General features: G+C 50.8%; 1 protein-coding gene across 1 annotated transcript; it reads right to left on the minus strand.

Moving 5' to 3' along the window:
- Window positions 1–3465: 3465 nt before the first annotated feature.
- ETV3L (ETS variant transcription factor 3 like) lies at window positions 3466–7189 on the minus strand. The gene is made up of 5 exons (XM_042440344.1): window positions 6645–7189; window positions 6267–6504; window positions 5844–6030; window positions 5575–5695; window positions 3466–4483 (listed from the first exon to the last, which is right to left on the minus strand). Exons 1-5 carry the CDS (start codon window positions 6703–6705, stop codon window positions 3870–3872), a joined length of 1221 nt encoding a protein of 406 aa, XP_042296278.1. The 5' UTR covers window positions 6706–7189; the 3' UTR covers window positions 3466–3869.
- Between the last annotated feature and the right edge of the window lie 12012 nt (window positions 7190–19201).

A 19201-nucleotide genomic window follows, 5' to 3' on the forward strand; every position in this document is an offset into this window, starting at 1 on the left:
TATTATTATTATTATTATTATTATTATTATTATTATTATTATTATTATTATCATCATCATTATCATTATCATTATCATTAAACTTTATTTATATAGCGCTGTAGATTTATACAGCACTGTACATACAATTTTTAAAAAATCGATGAAAATAAATCCTGCCGATGGCATGAATTCTACAGAATAATAACAAAATACATATAAAACAATAGATAATAATACAAGATAGCGTTAGATTAAAATATGCAGTTAAACAAATAACAACTTAAAACATACCTAAAATGATAAACAACAACAACACAAACAGTGGATCACAGCAGAAATCGGGGTCAATGGACTGGACATTCCTTTGGTGGCTGGGCATCTGTTCCAATGATGGTGAACCTTTTAGAGCCGAGTGCCCAAACTGCAACCCCAAACCCACTTATTGATTGCAAAGTGCCATGTCCCTCTGGCTTTCTAGTAACAAACTCTGGCAGAGTCTGTGCTGGGGCAACAGCGCATGTGCCCACAGAGAGGGCTCTGAGTGCCACCTCTGGCACGTATGCCATAGGTTCGCCAGTGGCTCCAGCAGCGTCTTTCCAAGACACTCAGCTCCTTCACAGAGTCACAAGATCCCACAAAGAGATCCCAGGGGGACAACACAAGATCCCTCGAAAGGCTGGTATCCCTGACCCACAAGGGCCGCCGTGTCTCTGAAACCCACTCCTACGGAAAGCACCAGACCCATGGATCTGGATGGACTGGAAACCCACCATCCCCTTCCAGGTACAGACAGACAAGGCATTTCTCAGCCAACACAGGCAACCGGATGGAGAACCCACTATGGCACACAGACCACACAAACCACAGCCACAAACTGCGTCGCTTTCTCTCCAGGAAGCTACTAAACCCACAGGTTTTGCATGTCTATGGCTATGCGCACAGTCTGATTATCAAGGTTCGCTCCATGCATCCGCACTGCAGAAACAAAGCACTTTGACACCGCTCCAACCACTGTGGGGCTTTCCTGGGCATCAATGAACAACAGCAAAAAGATATATATAGCATGTGTAGGACGTGTCCTGGAAAAGGAGGACACCTGTTCACCTGAGGGCGCTTGGATATGCCTCCTTTCCTCCTGGGGAATCCTCAGACTTGTAGTTGAGGGAGAAGCCTTAGAGACCTCTGGCAGAGAGAGAGAGGTCCAAACTACACTTCCCAGGATTCCCTGGGAGGATGGCTGCATGGTGGTCAAAGTGAGGCCCCTTCAGCAGCATTATAAAAAGACGCAGAATACACCTGAACAGTGAAGCATCTGGCCCATCTCAAACATTAAATAAACACTGGAATTACTCTGGTCAGCAGTGGCCTGTCCAGTATTTAAGTCTGATGCAAAACCAAACTGACCAGACTTGTTGCTGGGACCTTGAGGCCGAAGGAGCCAAAGGAAGATTCTGGAAAATGCCGGAGTATCTTGTTGGAGGACTGTCTGGCCCCTTGGCCTGAGGCGTTGTTAAAGATTCATCATGTTTGCCGCCTTTTTCCAATGGCAAGAAGGCTCAGGAAGCATAGCTGGGGGTCTTCATGAAGGAGGCCCCTCTCTCACTTGACTTCATCAGCTCAGTCCTCCTCCTCCTCCTTTATTATCAAGATGGCGGTGGTTATTCAAATCAGGGATTCCCCTCCAAAGGAGTGGCATTGCAGGAGTCCGGAGAGGAGTCCACTCTGGGCCCTCAAAATGGCTCCCTCACGGCTTTCCTCTCATCCTCACAAAATAGGGCCTCCTGCCCTCCTTCCTGGGCCCCCATTTTCCCCTTTGACAGCCACTGCGCCTGGAGCCCTGGGATTCACAGTTTGGTGAGGCCTGGGATCCCAAGTGCCTTTTCCCTAACCTGCATATCCCAGGATCCCATAAGAACTGAAATGGCTGTGCCATAATTGCTGGGGGGCATCAAAGGGAGGCCGAAGTGACTGCTTGAGGAGGGGGGTCTGACTATCGATTTCTAGGAGTCAGTGGATGCTGGGGGTTCTACTCCAAAACGACAGGCATTTCTCCACGCTCTGGCTGTCAGCCATCTAAGTCCAGTTTTTCAGGGGCCTACAAAATGGGGGGCCACCAATACCTGGACCAGCTAAGTCTCTGGGCTGCTATTAGTTGGGCACCACCATTTGGGTCTCTAAAATGGGCTCAAGGGTGGGTGCCCCCAGACGCTGGAAGCTTCCTTAGCTGGCCCAGTTGGCCACCATTTTGTGGCCATTTCTGCCCCTTGCCCTGTCGCCATTCTGTACTGGCCCAGTAGCCCTTCAATTCCTGGGGCTTCCTCTGGGGCCACTTTTTACACTTCATTCGGGGCGAGCAGAGATTCTCCGGTGGGGCATTTTTGACCCTTGCACCAAACTACAGCTCTCAATATTATTTGCCAATGCTGTGACAGTTTGTTTATTGAAAATAATCCATTTCTTTTTTTTTGTCCCACAGTTGCGTGCCAAGAAGCCCCCCACAAGACGGCCCTCGCTTGCAGCCAAAAAAGCATGGCACAAAAGGAAAGAGGGACGATGGCAGAAGAGAGGGAATGGCAAACATCAGGGCTAGTTCTTACAGTTTGGCTGTGATGGCTTGGGCAATAAGGACTCCCATCCAGGATGGGACAAATGCACCTGCCCTGGCACCTCGAGGGAGACAATGGTGTGCCACCCCGGGCAAGATGGCATCTGATGGGGCAGCCCTCCTCCGTCAGAGGAGCGCAAGCAAACGTGGTAAGTTGGCTTTAGAGTCACTATAAGTAGGATTTTGCTTGAAGGCACACAACAACAAAAGTGAATCCTAGAGTTGGAAGCGACCCTAAGGGCTTTCAGTAACCAAGATTTCCTGCATGGCAAAGGGTTGGACTGGATGGCCTTTGCGGTCTCTTCCAACTCTTCTATGAGTCTACTTCATAAAATGCACATTACTTTGTATATTATATTCCATCTGTTATGTTTTGTTGAACTGGCCAGTTATTTGATAAGGGGCATGTAATAGTAGCAGCGGATAGCCAATCTTTGTATTCAGTATACAGTAATAAACTGTTGCACATGGAGGATGTGAGCAAAATCCCATATCATCAAAGGGGTCCCAGTGTTGGGAATGAGTCAGAGCAAGGTTGTAGCCACTTTACTTTCCTTTGTTCTGTGTGCGAAGTGTGCCAGACCCTCCGCTAGCAAAGCAATGTCTGCAGCGATGCCAGGGGGTTGCCAGGGGGCGCGGATGCCACACATTTATTTATTTCCACACTGCAACTGGGAATCTCACCTTGTAAAGTGGCTAGCCATCGGCATCACCGCATGTGAGGATGCTTGGGGGGATCTCTCTCTTTCCACAGCGCTATAGCATTAGGGCGATGTGGTTTGTGAATACTCCATCAAACATGCACCCAGGAGCTCTGCCATGTGGCACTCACACTGGCACTGCCTTGCAATCAAGAGGGGCACTTGGTATGGAAAGTAAGGTCACAGGTACTTTATTGATGCGCCTGCAACATATACAAGCACCTTAGCAATAGGATACAAGTGAGCTAGGCAAAACAGGCAGCGTCTGTACTTTGGAATGAGAAATCATGGGGCCCGGGGTGGGTGTACTCCCTCTGGCACCCCACCCCACACTTGGAAAAAGGGTAGGCAATGGGATAATACCACCAGAACCCACTTGGATGCCCACTCTTTGCCTTTAGGGGTTAGGACCGCCTCGGCAGAACAAGCATTGACCGTACAGTGGAGTGGCCAGGCAGATTCGTGGCTCCGGCAATTTCTGATGGGAGGAGGGAGTTGGCACTGCCAAGTGGCACTGAGCTGAGTAAGTGAGGTGGCGTGGCAGGACAGTGGCTGAGAGACCCGGGGCACTTTTGTGGGGCTTAGGTGGGATGCCTGGCCCAGTCAGGTTTCAAGCCGGCTCTCAGCCTAAAGCCGTGGGAGGCAGGGGGTTGCCAGCTCCCCTGCTGTGGGGAGCCAGGGGTGCCCTCCTCTGGTCCAAGGGGGCTCAGGAATAGCTTGCCTTTGCTGTGGGACCTGGCCTGGGGTGCTGGCTCAGGCTTTACCCTATCAAGGGGTCTGGGAGCCTGATGGCCCTCCTTCGGTGCCCCTTCCTCCCATTGTAAGAGAGGTGAGTGGGGAAGGAGCTCTAGTCCCCCTTGGGCACCCCCTTGGCACTGCGCCACCAAGGAGAGTCCAGGAAAGGCTCCCCCTTCCTTCGTACAGGGAGAGCCCATGCCCACGTTCAACGGGCTCCGCAGGCTGGCACTTTCCTCCGGAGGCAGGGCAGCCATGCCTCGGTGGAGGAAATGCCCAGCGAAACAGGGGGCACTGGAGAGGGGGCAAGGGGGCAGCGAGCAGAGCTGCCGGCCGGAATGGGGGGCTAAACCCGGGTGGGCGAAGGTCGGTGGGAAGGCGGCTAGAGGAGGAAGGCGCTCCTGGGTCCTTAAACAGCAGCAGGAGTTGAAGAAGCAAGAGAGTGGGACAGGCCCAGGACCTGGAGGGAAAGAAGCAGAGAGGAGATCTACAAAAGTCTCTCTTTTAAAGGTTATTTATGCACAGTTCTAAAACCTTCTGAAATCTACCCAGAACAACGTTTAGCTAAAAAGATAAATCGACAAAGAAATGGGAAAAGAAAGCTGCTCCTTCTGCAGTTCAGTGCAGTCAGCATATCCTGAGTTTTAGACAGGGTCAGGGGGCTGTTAAATCCTTATGCGCGTCAAAATGACGTCCTGTAAAACCATAAAGCAAAAGCCCACATGGAACACTGTGGCTGATGATGTGGGCAGAGGGCACAGAGAGATGGACACAAAGAGAGAGCAGAGATGCCCTCAAATGGGCAGAACTCACTGGCAATTCCATGCAGAGCTTGCAGCATAGAAATAAAACACGTATTGGTGCCACTGGCCAGTTGGCCTAAAAAAAAAATGCTCAGGTGCTCTCCTTGTGTTCCATGGAAAAAGAGATGACTGCATGGAAGACGCATGGGATGGGAGGCACTCCAGATGTTGGCTGGAACCTCTCGCCAGATGGCGCAAGAAGTCAAGGAAACGGAGCCACAGGGCAGTCCTCACTAGGCGCTGCTTGCGCACAGACGGAACCCCTCAGGAGGTCACTTCCAGCATTAAACCTTAGTAGAGATTGGACGGTCCACATAAAAGGGTGAGCAGGGAGGCCAAACAGTGCAGCCTTCAAAGATGAATGCGCACTTCTCCCAGAGCCCTTGCCCACAGATGCCTTGGACTGAGGCTATAATAAATCTGCTGCTTAAAGGATGCACAAGACTTCTGGTTGTTCTGTGACAACAGACAAATGTGCCTGGTTGCCATCTGCAAATCGCCAAAGTGTTATGAAGCCCACTAAATTTACCAAGGGGGTTTAAAGTGGTCCATGTGGAGCTTTTAGCTGTTCCTCAGTCTCTGTGGAAGAATTGTACATCTCTCTCACTCTCATCCTTTTCAGTGAATACTTGTTTAATCCGCAGGCCAGCTGAGCCATTTTTTAAAGGGTAGCAATTCAAATGCCCACCTGCCCTCCCCAATTCCCTTCCCAATGTCCGCTCCCCACAAAATAGGTCGGCAAACTCACAGCCGCCGGTGCCCACTCCTCTTTTCTCTCGGGGGTCCTCCAGGCCACGGCCGTCCCTGGGGAAGAAAAGCTGGTCCATGGCGGCGCAGGTCCTTCTCACAAACATGGCATTCTGTAAAAGCTGGGAAGGAGTTGTTAAATTGCAAGTAAGGTTTAGAGTATGTCAGTCAAAAATGGGGGAAACTCCCCACCCTCCACTGTGGCCACTCATAGTCCATCCAGCAGTATCCTTGCCCCGTGGCAAAGCCACTGCCCTCCCTCCTGATTACCTCTGTCTGCATGTTGGGGGTCCCTCCGTGGGGCTGGCACATCCCAGCCGGACCCACCAGCATTGGCCTCGGAGGCGTCTGGGTGCCCCACAGCGGGTAGTTGATGAAGATCAGCTTGCTGAAGTTGAACCTGTAGGTGAACCTTTTCCCCTTGGTCTTGTGGAGGATGCGCTTGTTGTAATAATACCTGCAAAAAAGAAGATGGACCACTAATAGCAAACATTGGAATAAAGTTGAAGAAGAATGCTGAAGGAGAACTTGAAGAACAGATGAAGAACCCTGAATGCAACCCATTAAGACTGTGACCTGGCAAAATACTGTTTTGATCGAAGTGCTGCTAAGCCACTGGCACATGCCACCCCAGAGATCCCCAAGGAGCACATGCCAGGGGCCACACTGTCCCACTCCCCCGGTCCTCCTCACCTGAGGGCCCGGCTCAGCTTGTCGTAGTTCATCTGGGGCTTGCACTTTCTCTGGCCCCACAGACGGGCCACTTCCTCGGGGTCTTTGATGACAAACTCCCCGTATTCGCCCTGCTGCCAGGCAATGACCTGCCGGCATTCCTCCTTCTGCAGCAGCTCCAGGATGAAGTGCCAGAGCTGGATCTGCCGGGAGCCTGGGCTGGACTCAGCCTTGTAGGCCCAGTCTGGGAAAGCCAGGCCTGGAGGGAGGTCAAGAAAGAGGTGAGGAGAGGGAGGAAGGTGAGGGAGTCCTCAGATCTGGACACATCCCAGCTTGTCAAAGGAACCCAAATGCTGCTTTTGCGCATGTATCCCTCCCCTCCATCAGCCCTTTCCTCACCTGATACCCAGAAGGAGGGTGAGGGAGAGGGCATCCCCTCTGAGCCACAGCCACAGTGCATCTTAGGGACCTGCAAAGCATTACCCAGCGTCAGGGCAAAACCAGGCAGCAGCAAGACGTTACTTCTTGCATCTTGTACTCTGGTTGCCAAGTCTGAGCCCGTCTGGTAGCAAGAGAGAAGCCTGCAACAGTGGCCCTGGTGCCTGACACCCCGCGGGAGCCCAGGTTGGCTTCTTCATGGCAGCTGCTCTCCTGGAAGGAGGCCTTCCTCCCTGACCCACACTGAGAGAGAAGGCCAAGGAAGGTGGTCAGCGCCTCCATCAAGGCTACATTTATGGCCACTCCAGCCATGCTTATTTCAGCTAGGAATCTTAAGGGACCACTCTCTGTGTCGCTTGCTCTTTGTGGTCCTTTTGGACAGGGCTTTTGGCTGTTCCCCACAGCCATGTCAGGCTGCTGTTAAGGGAAGAAAACAGTCCTCCCTCACAAAACCGGTTGCCCATTTCATGCACTGGCTTCAGCTCCCAACAGCCACAATCGTGGGAAGGTAGCCACCTGACTGGCACTGCTGGGCTCCTGCTCATTACTTACCAAGCGGTCGAAAGTTGTGGGATCCGACTAGTTCTCTGCAGCCAGAAACCACTTCTCAGGCCCCAGAGAGCAGAGAGAAAGGGACAGAGAGAAAGAGAGAGTTCCTCTGCGTTTGAGGGTTTTAGGACAATCGTCTCCGAATATAAAGGCAAGGAAAGGGGTTAACGGTAAATCTTCTTACCCCTCTCCCTCTGAGAAGAAACAGAGAGAGAGTCCACCCAACCGTATTGAAGAGGGGCTCATGGGCCAGAGACTGTCCTTCGAGGGGGGATCGCTTTCAGGGAGGAAAAAAATCAATTAGCTTGGCTTTGGAAGACCTAATAAATAAATGGGCAAAGACCAAGGTCACAGTTAGGCCTTAAATGGATTTTCCTGCCTTCTTACTTGGGGAGAAAAGAGGCATTCACTGCCAGGTGATGCAAGGGAGGGGGGATCCAGATTAAAACCCTGCTTGCTAGAGAGAAGAGGGGATCTGCTATTTCATGTTCTCCTACACAGTCGGAGAGGGTTTTTAAGAACTGTTTGTTTGCAGATATGATGAGAAGAGAGGGCCAGGTTTGCCAGTGGAGTAAGTTCCCCATCAGCCACAACAAAGACACATGTGTACATGTCCTCATGTTCCAACTAAGGTCTGGTTTTGAGGCTTTTTGGAAAGAATTGAGGGAGGAGTACAGGGTTTGCTTGGTGCCATACAGGTGAGGTTGCCAGGTGAACCAAGGCACAGGGCTCCTCTCCTTCTGATGGTTTCGTGGAAGAGGGGATTTAGCAGTAGCTGTTGGTGAGATGCTGAAATGCCTTCTTCTCTACAACCATTGAAGGGAGAGAGGAGCCCTGTCCCTTTCTTTGCCTGGCAGCCCTACTTACAGCCCAGGAGGAGGCTCCCTTTTCTATAGGTTAAAGGCCTGTCCTGCAGCCACTCACTCACAAACCATAAGGTTGCAAGTTCAATACCAGCCAAGGGCTCAAGCTCGACTCAGGCTTGCATCCTTCTATCAGTCCCTAAAACGAGTCCCCAGCTTGTTGGGGGCAATTAGCTGAACACATTGTAAATTAGGGAGGGCTTAAGTGCACTGATATAGAAATGTACTTGCTATTGCTATTGCTATGTCTCTCTCTGGCAGACGGGGAAGAAGAAGGAAGGCCAAGGGCAGGGATGGGGAAATCAGACGTCTCCTACACTACCAGGAGTAGGGACTGCCACCATTCCTGCCATGAGTGCCATTCCATACAAGGATAGCCATGGAAGCCTTGGACTAGTATGGTGTCCCTCGGACGTGTTGGGATACAACTCCCTTTATCCCTGACCATACAACCACATTCCCTGGGGCTGAGTGGAGCTGGAGGAGAGCAGGTAAGGAGGTGAGGGCTGCCTCAAGGGAAGCATTTCTTTTAGCAGACACAGAATTGGGGGGGCCTCAAGGCAAGGCAGTTGGCAGAAGAAGCCTTGCTAGTTTGGGGAGTCCCAGAGGATGGGAGCAGCGCCTGCATTTTTGGAAGTTCCAAAAGGGAACCTTCTTTCTTTCTTTCTTTCTTTCTTTCTTTCTTTCTTCCTCTCTCTCTCCACCTGTGCAGGAAGTCCTCCCAATGGCAGAGCTTTAGAAAGCCAGCCTTGCATTTCCCAGAAGCAATCCTCCTTTCTCCGGAGCAGCAGTTGTCTTGGGGAGGGGGCTGCTCAGTGCCACTTTATCTTGGCCAAATCTCCCTCTGGGCTCACCCCAGCCCCGTTGCAATCTGATTATAGCTCCTCCACGGTCCCTCTGAGCTGCGCTTGGCCGGACGGCCACTTCAGCCACCCTCCTCCTGCCTTGCCTCACCCAGCCAAGGAGGTCACAGGCCTGTTTGTTTAAAGCCCCTTAATGCTATTAGGGCAAGCGGATTACAGGGCATCATCATCGGAACAGTCAGCAGCCTCGAGCATAGCATCGGAGAGGGCAAGGGCAAGGGAGGGTGAGGGAGAGATCAGGGCAGGGCCCCAGCCCTGCGGAGGGGGAAAAGGGGCAAACAGGGCTCCCTTGCCTTGCCATTTTAAACTCTCTTCAGCTGTAAGTCTGACCTGACTAATGAGAGAATGCTAATTCATGAACAACCAGGGCTAGGTAGGGATGCAGGCCATAGCCTCCCGAAAAAGAGTAGGGTCTGAGAGCTTTGGGACCGCTCTTGCTTCATGGGGTGGATGGAAGCGAAGCTGCCTTGGTGGAAATCTACTTCCCACTGTACCCCCACCAACCCAGATCCTCTCCTTCCCTCTTGGGAATTTGGTATTTAAAAGGCTCCTGTAGTCCTGACAAAGGAGAAACCTTAAACGACTCCTGAGTGAGTGAGCCAGAGCGCATTGGTGTGTGTTGCGGGGAGAGCATGGGGGTTAAGGGGCCGCTTGAAGGTCATCCTCGCCTGGCGCATCTGGGTCAAGGAGGGCTGTGGGTCCCAATGCTCCCTTCCAGCCGCAAGGCGGGTGCTGCCAGGGTCAAGCAGGACAGATATAGGTCCTTGGGTGCCCCAATTTCTCAAGGTGGAATTAGAGACTTCTCATTTGCTGGTGTATTGGCTGGAAGAAATGTTGCAGGATTCAGATTTTCAAAGTAAAGGGCTTTTAAAGGCAATGTCTTGTTTACTGATAAAAGCTAAGAAACATGAAAGCAAAGAGCCGCATTTCAAAATTATAAGTGCAACAAATTACAATAACTTGAAGCAACTATGGGGAATCTGATTTAAATTAGTTGAGAGGAGGGTTTAAAGACATTTACAATTATACCCCAGTATTACCAACCCCTCCAGATGCCATGCTGCTGCTGAATCTTATGCAGCAAGGACTGGTTTCAGGATGCAAAACCAGAGCCCTTTCACAATGGTCTTATTTATTCACTTAAAAACAAGGGACCGCCATCCAAGGGAACCTTAATAATCGCAGCTGGGTGCCTTCTGCCTTTATAACGCAGCTGGGAGATTTAACACTTTGAGAATAGCAGTGTTTGTGTATTCTGTCTCTTTGTTTTTGTGGGGCAGGTTAAGGCAAGTTTCTCAATCTCGTGCTTGCAAACACAGGCTTGAATCTCTCTATGCAATGCTGGCACCTGTTGTTGTTATTTGCCTTCAAGTCAGTTTTGACTTACGGCACCCCTTTGAGTGAGAGACCCCCAAGAGCCACCCATAGCCCTGCTCAGATCTTAGGAACCGGCAAGATTTCAGGGTGGGGGGATGTCAGGCAATAATGTGGGGAGGCCCCATAGCCCTTCATGCCTCTGAACAAGCACCTGCATGTGGTCACCATAAGTCAACAGGTGGCTGGAAGGCGTACACACCTGAGTTGCCAAGTGTGGCCTCTCCTGCCAAAACAAGGAAGGATTGGTCTGCTGAGTCTCTCCCTTCACTACAGCACTGTCCAAATCCCTATTTCTGCTGCCTCTCAGGAAATAAAAAGTCACAGAGCAACAAAAGAGGAGATGAAGCAGACCCCAAACAAGGAAAACAGATGTCAGAGATTCAGGAATCTTCCCGGAGAGATGGCCACTTGAAAAGATGCAAAGTGATCCATGGCTAATTCCGCTATCAAGTCATGACTTCCTGGGAAATGACATGGCAGGCCCTCCAGATGGGTTTGCGCTCTGCAGAGCCATTTGTCGGGCACACTTTCTGGCATCAGCACCAGAACATGGACGACGCAGGACTTGGATATTTAAGTGAGATGGGTGCTCCCTCAGCCACTCAGATGACTGTGGTCACTGCAGTGGGGATTTTGGGGATGGTGGGAAGGATGGCAACACGTTCCTCCCGGTCCCTTCTCCCACTCCATCCCTATCTTCTGGAAGGCTGCCCAGCCCCATCTATTTCCCACAAATTTCCACTGCTGTTGGTTTTGACAACTGACCCTATCCCAAAAGCATCACTCTCCTGCTTGAGACTGTCAAGAGACTTTGGCTCAACCAGCAAAGGAAGAACCTCTGACTTTGACCCGACAAAACAAGGAGGGCACCCAACCTGCTTACCATCCATTTTGCTTCACCTTCTGTGGGTTCGTGAGAAAGGCCCCCCACCTTCCATGGCATTCTGGAGCCGCTGTGACCCACGCTTTCCCAGCACCCCTCTGACTTAAAAAAGCAACCACTTGCTATTCTAAATGAAAAACAAACTTACAAAACTAGCTCAGAAAACTTTAAAGAGGAGAGTTGGCACCTTTAGCCATGCAGGTGGGGCACATGAACCACTGACCAGAGCTGGCTCACACCAGGTCCAAATGGGCACCTAGGAAGGGCTTTGATGGTCCTCTTCTCTGCTTGTTTAGAGATGAAATCCTGTGTAACCTTTGCTTGGGAGTAAACCCCATTGAACCCAGGGGATTACTCTGGAGTAAAGAAAGAGTCCCCGGGCAGCATCATTTGGCTGGTCTCTTACCTTTCGGCGCCACCTGGATCTTCTTCTCCGTTGTCTCTCTTCCCCTCTTGCTCTCCATCTGTCAGGCAGGGGCTGCGCTTCCCATCGCATGGCATGCCGTGTTGGGGTTACTTAAAATGAAAACCCGGTACTCTGCACTCCCAGGAGAGCGGCTGTGGTTATAAAGACAACGGTGTTAACTCTTGCTGGTCCCTGGGCTGCCAACCCTCGTCCCTGTCCTTTTGGTTCACCAAGGCTGAGGACTCAGGGCTCCCTTGCTCTCCCTCAGGAGCCTTTTGGCCTCCCATCTGTTTAGGACCTGGACAAGAGAAGGGCAGGGGATCTGACTGCATCAGCTGCACCCATTTTTGAGGGCAGGGCTGCTTAACGGAGCAAGATGGGGAAGAACTCAGGGGTAGGACCATTGGGTGCAGAATCACGGACTGATGTGCTGATGTCTGGGTTCAGTCCCAGGCCCCTGCAGTCAGAAAGGGGAGCTGGGTCAATGGTGCTGGAAAGGAGGCACATGCACCCCTGGACCCCCCACTGCTGGCCAGAGGAGCTGGTAGTAGGCTCCACAAACAGAATGGGGTCTCTGGCCTGCCGTAAGGCAGCCTTCCTCTGTCAACAGCAATCACTGGGCAGACACCGACTCTGGGGTCCCAGCCCCACGGCAGAGGCGCAATGTTCATAGTTTGTGGGGGACCTTTTGCACTCACCTGGTCTCTCTGAGGGTCCTCTCTGTAGGGTCCATCTCAGTGAATGAAGCAGATGTATTCCTGGGCATGACTTCTTTCACAGAAACATTGCTAGTGGAGGTAGAAAGGACATGGAGAGAATAGGGGCAGGTTCCTACCCTACCGAAAGACAAGCATTCAGAATTAAACAATGTGCGCATGTAGAATAAAACCATTTGCGTCACTTTTTAAAAATCCCTGAACCTTCTAGACGCCATTCCAAAGCTTCCTCCAAATTATTATTGTCCAGAGATGACTTTTCTCTCTTTCATGAGCCTCCACTTTTCTTTTCTGCTTTCCATTTTGGGGGCCAAACTCACAGCCCTATGCTTTTTCCCACCTGGCAGGATCCTCTGTCCCGTTCTCCCTCTTTTGTTGTTCATTCGTACTCAGTGAGAGAGACTCCAGAGGCAGCTGCTGTTCACCTTGTTTGCTGCAGGCAGACACACACAGCTAATTCTCTTTCCCAGCTCAAGCCGGGTTCATTGCACTGTTAACTGCAGACACACCGCTGCTGCTTCCCTTGCCGATTGTAGATGTTCTCAGCCATGGCAGAATCCTCTTCTTTCCTTGCTCAATCTTTAGTGTCTTGTGTACTGCAGACACATTGCTGCCACAACCCACCCCTGAGGGTTTGTGTTTCTCCAGCTCCTCTTCACCATCCTCCCAAGGATCCTGTTGCTAAAGCAACTCCAGTTAGACAAAGGAGAAAAAGGTGGTGCTGGCCATGGACATAAAAAGGAGCTCTTTTTGGTCAGAGCCTTTGTTAACTGAGGTATACCTGTGGTGCAACCTCACCCCAAAAGTCCCAAGTTCAGGGGAGGATGTTGGCGGACCAGACACGCTTTTCTAGGGCCCCATGGGAGTTTGGGGAAACTATCTGTTGGTGGTGTGCTCTTGCCTCCCTTCCATTGAATACAAATTCACCAGCAGCCCTAAACTGGGCAGAAGCCACTTGTTGGTGGCCAACAAGTAATGCAATTTGCAGCCAGCATGGCCATTGCGCTGCTGCCTGGGGATGAAAGGAGATGGTGCTTGCCCTGCTGTAGATGACTGCATTGGACTGGTTTTATTAGCAGTATGGAGTTGTTCCAATGCTTGGCAGAGTAATAAGAGTTAAGGATAAAAAGGGGGAAAGAAGAGTTCCCCCAAAAGGGATGGAGCTCTTTTGGGGTCCCTCCTGGGCCAGGATTCTGCAGCTGAACATTCCTGCTGTGTCTGGTGCAAGGCATGCTATCTTTGATAGGCAGTTCTCCTGCAGAAGAGAAGCACAAAGAGCCCCAAAGTCAAGAAATGGGATCCAAAGTCTTAGCCACTTTGCACAGTATCACAAACACACACACACCGCTTGCATTCTGCAGTTCCCAACCCGAAGGGACTCTGCCGGCTGCCTCCGCTTGGGGGATCAATATATCATTTCTCGTTGGTTAATTTCCCCACCGGTTGTCGGGGGGATCCTAAATGAAAAGAATAATAAGGTACGGTGAGGAGGGAAGCAGGACAAACAAGGAGGAGCAGCCCTGACGGAGAGGTATTAGAAAAATCAGCTTGGGAAAAGTAACTGGGAGATGTTCCACTCCTTGCGCTGGCCAAGTCACTTTGTTCCCAGTTGCTCCGCTGTTTTGGAAATGCCACTTGTCAGTGGAGCTGCTCTGCAGGGCCACTGCCGCCTCCATCCTTCAGCCTCCCTGGTGCCCCAGGACTCCTGTTGGCGGCAAGATGGCTGTCTGGCTCTGGGTGGGCAACCACAGCCAGGCTAGGGTCCACTTTTAGGCACAAGGACTACTCAAAAATGTAACAAGAAAACCAAAGTGGCTGGGAGTCCTCTTCTGATTCTCACAAATGTACGTTTTTGATGTTAAACGGTACAAGAAGGCCTTGAAAATTATGTTAAGAGGAGCCTCCGTCGGGAGGGAGGTCCATAACCCAGGAGCATCCACTGAGAAGCCCCGTCTCCTGAAATGATGAGCCTGAGAGGGAGACATGTGGGCTCCATCCTCCACTACTGGGCTGCAAGTTGTGGAAGATGGGTTTGCAGTCAGACACACGTCCTCCTCGCCAAGGCATTGTTAAAAGTGGTTTGGTATTTCTTTTCTCCAAGGGATCTGCCATGCGGACGGTGGATTCCCTTGTTATACTTGATGAGCTGGGGAATTCTCAGTGTTCCTGGGATTGTGATTTGCATCTGTGCTTCAAGGGCCTGGGATAAAAATGAAAGAGGCATGCGAATTGCTGAGTGAATAGCAGCTACAGATCCAATATTTCACATGCAATAAATAGTTCAAGTTACATCTCTCTTGTCTATGATTATTCCATTATAAAAGATGTGTTTCTAAAAGATTTTTCCGTTTCCATGCTTTGGGGGCTTGCGCCGCAGTTGCCCACCCATGCGCCTTAAGTGAACCCAAAAACATTTGGGAAAGTTTGATGAAGGAGGCAAGGAGCTGGTTGATGCCAAAGACTGTAAAAAAGAGAAAGATGGGAAGACATTAAGAAGGAAGGACAGGAGGAGGAGGAGGAAAGCGCCAGAGGAAGGGAGTACGTGTGTGTGTGTGAGAGAGAGAGTGTGTGTGTGTGTATGCGTGGGACTCACTCTGGTTAGAAAATCCCCTTCATGTCCCATTAGCGGCAATGAAAGGTGACAGCCACGGGTCGATACCAATTGTGGCAAACAGACTCTGGGTAATAAACCCATTTCACTCACATTTCTATGCCTCCTGACCTCCTCCCAGCCACCCTCCCGCACTGCTTTTGCCAGGGGTGGGGGCTGCAGTGGTACCCCCCCTTTCCCACATACACACATTGCATAGGGGCTGACCCTTTGCAGGATCACCCCCCTCTTACAAAAAGCCAGCCTATGGCACTGTGGATGAAGGGCTGCAGTGTTTCCCCAGCAGTCAGGCTGGATCCAGCCCAGCCCAGGCTCCAAAGCAGATGCCTAAGGAGAGTGCAGGGCCGGGGGATAGGGTCCCTACTATTATTTATTTATACTGTGTTATTATTTCTTATTAAGATAATGACAACCCACCCTTTGTCAAAAAGATCCCATTCAGACTTACAAATAACATCAAAGGCACAACTATGAGTTATGATGGATCATTATGATCATTAACTTGAGTTAAACCTTCCCCTTTCCCCAGAATTGGGGCTCAGGGTGGCTTACACTTTAAACAAGTATAGACCTAGCTAAAAACACATAGCAGTCAGCATTAAAATAGAATTAAACTGTTTACCAATACAAAACAAACAATTTAATGTGTACCTCTAAAAAGGACAAAAATCAGAAAGTGAAACGGTGAAGTAAAAACAATGCAACCCTTTCCAAAGCCCTCCCTTTAAAAGCTTCTGTTCAAAAAGACTGGCAACCCTTGTGTAGCTCATAGGCAAGTGCTTTGGGTAGCCCTGCCATGCCACACAGAGACCAGGTATGTCTTTGGGAGCCAACACGGCAGTGATTTGAATGTTGGACTACGACGCTGGAGACCAGTTTGAATCCCTGCTCAGCCATGGGAAGCCACTGGGAGACCTTGGGACAAGTCACACTCTCTCAGCCTGAGAGGAAGGCAAAGGCAAGCCTCCCTCCAAGAAAATCCAGTGATAGCATTGCCTTCGGGTCGTCGTAAGTCAAAAACAACTTAAAGGTGTACAACAGCATCTTCGACACTGGGACCAGTGTCAAGAAGGGAGCCTTGGCCTCTCATGCCCTGGGGTTTCAGGGCTAACTGGTTTGGCCATGGCCAGAAGGAAGATGCTGGACTAGACTGACCTGGCCTCAGGGCTCATCTTTCTTCCTCCAAACTACCATTTTTCTTCGAAGCAAACCTCTTGCAACTAAGCTGATCTGAACACATAAGGGATGCAGAGGCCTGATCACAACCACTTCTCTTCCCAGCCTCCCTTTCTTTATCCTGTGTCACCTAGGTATATCAAGAGAGCAGCAAGGCCAGGAGGGCAAGAGAGAGACTTCTACTCTTGAAATACAGTATTTCCCCAAAGAATTCCTTTTTTGTAGAAGTGATGCAGAGAAAGGAGGGTCTGTACAGAGATTTCACACTTGCATTCATTGCTGCCAGCTTTCTTTGCTCTGCTGTGAACCCTCATCAAATGTGGCATGATTAAGGGAGCCAAAAAAAGAGCTGCAGCCTTTCTTCCAACTGCACCCTCCTGTATGGCAACGAGCATGGATATATTCCCTCTTTTCTCTCCAGCACCAAACAAAACACTTTGGGAACTCCACTTTGTTCCCAGTGTCTGCATGTGGATGAGGCAGAGGTGTCTGTGTGTGTTCATAAAACGCAAGGCCTCTACAGTTCCTGTGCAAAATGAGTGGCTGATTTCTTTGAATCCTGGCTGCTGAGACACCAACGGAGGTGGCAGAGGGATTCTCCATATTCCAGGTCAAGAGAGGGGTGTGCGTGTGTGTTTTGTCTTTCACAAAAGCCCCAACCCAATCACCCAGCCGCTGTTCCTGCTGAGCAGGAGGAACTGGTTCTTTCCGAACAGCTCTGTGGGTTACGCTTCTCCCTGAGGTGCTTTCCAAGGGCCAATGAAGGAGCCGGGAGCCTTGAAGCAGGAACCAGGGCTAGAGGTGCTTTTAATCACCTTGTGTAAGGCAGGCTTACATAAAAGGCTTTGCGTTCCAACGGGAGGCTTGCTGGTATTGCTCTTGTCTGCCGCCGAGTAGCAAATGGCCAGATCTTCCTCAGAAGAAGCTGCTCAGAACAGTCGTGAAGCTGTGATGGCCGAGGAAACAAGGTCCAGAGCTAACTGATCTGTTTTGTGTGGGAGGCCAAGCACTCTCTGTCGCCCCAAGACACTCTCTGGTTCATGCAGTGGATCAGGCCCTTCTCCTAAAAGGGGGAGAGAATAGCCTTTAGTGTGTCCCTTGCCTGCTATGTTCTGCCTCCAGCGCCTTCACACTTCGGCTCCAGGACTGGCTACAGAAACGCAGAGACCTTTCCAAATGCAGAGGCCCAGTGGGCAGCCATACAGTCACCCAGCCAGGCTTTGCCAGCATCCTGACCTCCACCTGGTCATTAGCCTGAAAGCTCATGCCCAAATCTTCTGGACATAAATCCTGTCTCTTAGGTTGATGTGCATCAGGTTGGCTTTGGGAGTTGCCTCAGCATGAGTCCCCTCCTGCACCTGGAAAGGGTACTTTGGACTGTGACTCCCAGAATCCCTGCCCCAGCTGAGTAATGTCTTCCTTCGCTAAACCTTCCTTGCCAGCAGGACATCCTGTCCTCCCAGGAAGGCAGCTGGGCCAGGGAAAGAGAATCGTCTCTCATCCGTGGGACTTTAGTGGTCCTGGGAAGCAAGCTGGGCAAGTGAGGAAATGCTTCTAGAGGGGGGCCAGGTTAGTGTCACTGAATGTGGCAACCTTCCTGCACCTGGACTCCTCCAGAGGCACTGGACTAGGACTCCCACAGACCCCACAGCCAATGAAGGAAGAGGGTAATGGGCCTACAAAGTTTTCTTCCCCCAGACCCTTGGTGCAAAGGAGGGCATCTCAGCTGTGGCAGTCCTTCCCAGGAAGCGCATTCAGGTATTGAAGACCCTCTTGGCAATGAAGTGACACCCCACTCCCCGCCTGCACTTTGCTTTTGCTAAGAAGCGGGGAGTTTGGCCACTCAGGAAAGCAGAGAGAGGAAAAAAAGTAATGCCGTGTCCAAATGAGAACTGAGATAAAGCAATTACCTGATCAATACCAGTGAAATTGAGCAATCTAGCAGATCAATACCGCCATCCTCTCCTCCCCCCGCCCTCCATTGCCTGACTGAAGGCTCTTGCAAAGAACATGACAGCTCAAGAGAGAACAGAGAGGACGGCAATGTGAGAAGGGCTGTGGGGATGGCAGAGTGCTCCAGCAGCAGAGCCAGTGTGGCACCCCACGGTCCACTGAGCTGCTGCCAGGCCACCAGCAGGAAGACTGGAAGCGCCTCGAGGGCAGGGACCTCTCCACCTCACTCCTTAGGTTGCTCTGTGAAGCAGGAAGGCCACCGGGAATGAACTTTCGAACGTCAGAATGGCAGCTGCTCCCTGCAAGGATAAGTTGGGCTTCACTCAATGAAGGCTGACTCTCTCCACTTGTCCCACATCCTACGGCCAAATGTTCAATGAGCATTATGAATGAACACTCCCAACACAGGGCCAGTTTACCCACCAGGCCCCTTTTCCATTTGTGATCAACGCATAGTCTATAGCATTCCCAAGAGATCATGTCAAAGGCCCATCAAAGGCCTCTACTTGACCTGCTGCTCATCTCTCCCCCTGAACTTTGTTTCATGAAGGAGAACACCAGTTGGAGGGAGAAAGGGGGCTGCTCTCTGAGGAGCCTTCCACATTGCCAGCCAAGCATTAACCAGCCCCATCACTGCACTAGCAGAGGCTAGACCAGATGCCTTCGACGGGAAGCTGGGTGCTGGCTTTGGCTCTGAGCAGCCATGTCGCCCGGGTCTTTGCCCTCTCCTTACGAGGCACTCACCTCCACCTGCGATGTGGTCGCCTGCGCACCGTCCCCATCATCTGCCTCTCAGCCTTCCCTCAAAACGCTGGCACCCGATCGCACCACTCTCCTGCTGGGATCCTGGCACACCCGCAAAAAACACGGAATGATGGAAGAAACCCAAGGCAGCTTATTTAAAAGGTTTATTTAACTTTTTTAAAATTTGAGGTAAAATACTTTTCATATCAACTTCCATAACAAAATACAGAGCTATCGGATACCCCTGGAAAAAAATATGTATATTATACATATATTTCTATAACATTACATCATATATATAATATATATGCAAACTTTTTTTTTTGAAGACTTTATAGAAAGTGGAACGTCTAAAGGCACTGCACAAAAGCATGAGG

This window comes from Sceloporus undulatus, chromosome 9 (assembly GCF_019175285.1).
Source record: "Sceloporus undulatus isolate JIND9_A2432 ecotype Alabama chromosome 9, SceUnd_v1.1, whole genome shotgun sequence".
In the NCBI taxonomy this organism is placed as follows: domain Eukaryota; kingdom Metazoa; phylum Chordata; class Lepidosauria; order Squamata; family Phrynosomatidae; genus Sceloporus; species Sceloporus undulatus.

Excerpts from the sequence above, each read along its gene's own strand:
- ETV3L (XM_042440344.1), bottom strand. The coding sequence starts at position 6,705 with ATGCACTGTGGCTGTGGCTCAGAGGGGATGCCCTCTCCCTCACCCTCC. Across the intron at positions 6,031-6,266 it reads AAGCTGAGCCGGGCCCTCAG|GTATTATTACAACAAGCGCA; the intron begins GTGAGGAGGACC and ends TCTTTTTTGCAG. Across the intron at positions 4,484-5,574 it reads AGGAGTGGGCACCGGCGGCT|GTCCTGGGCCTGTCCCACTC; the intron begins GTGAGTTTGCCG and ends CTTTCCCTCCAG.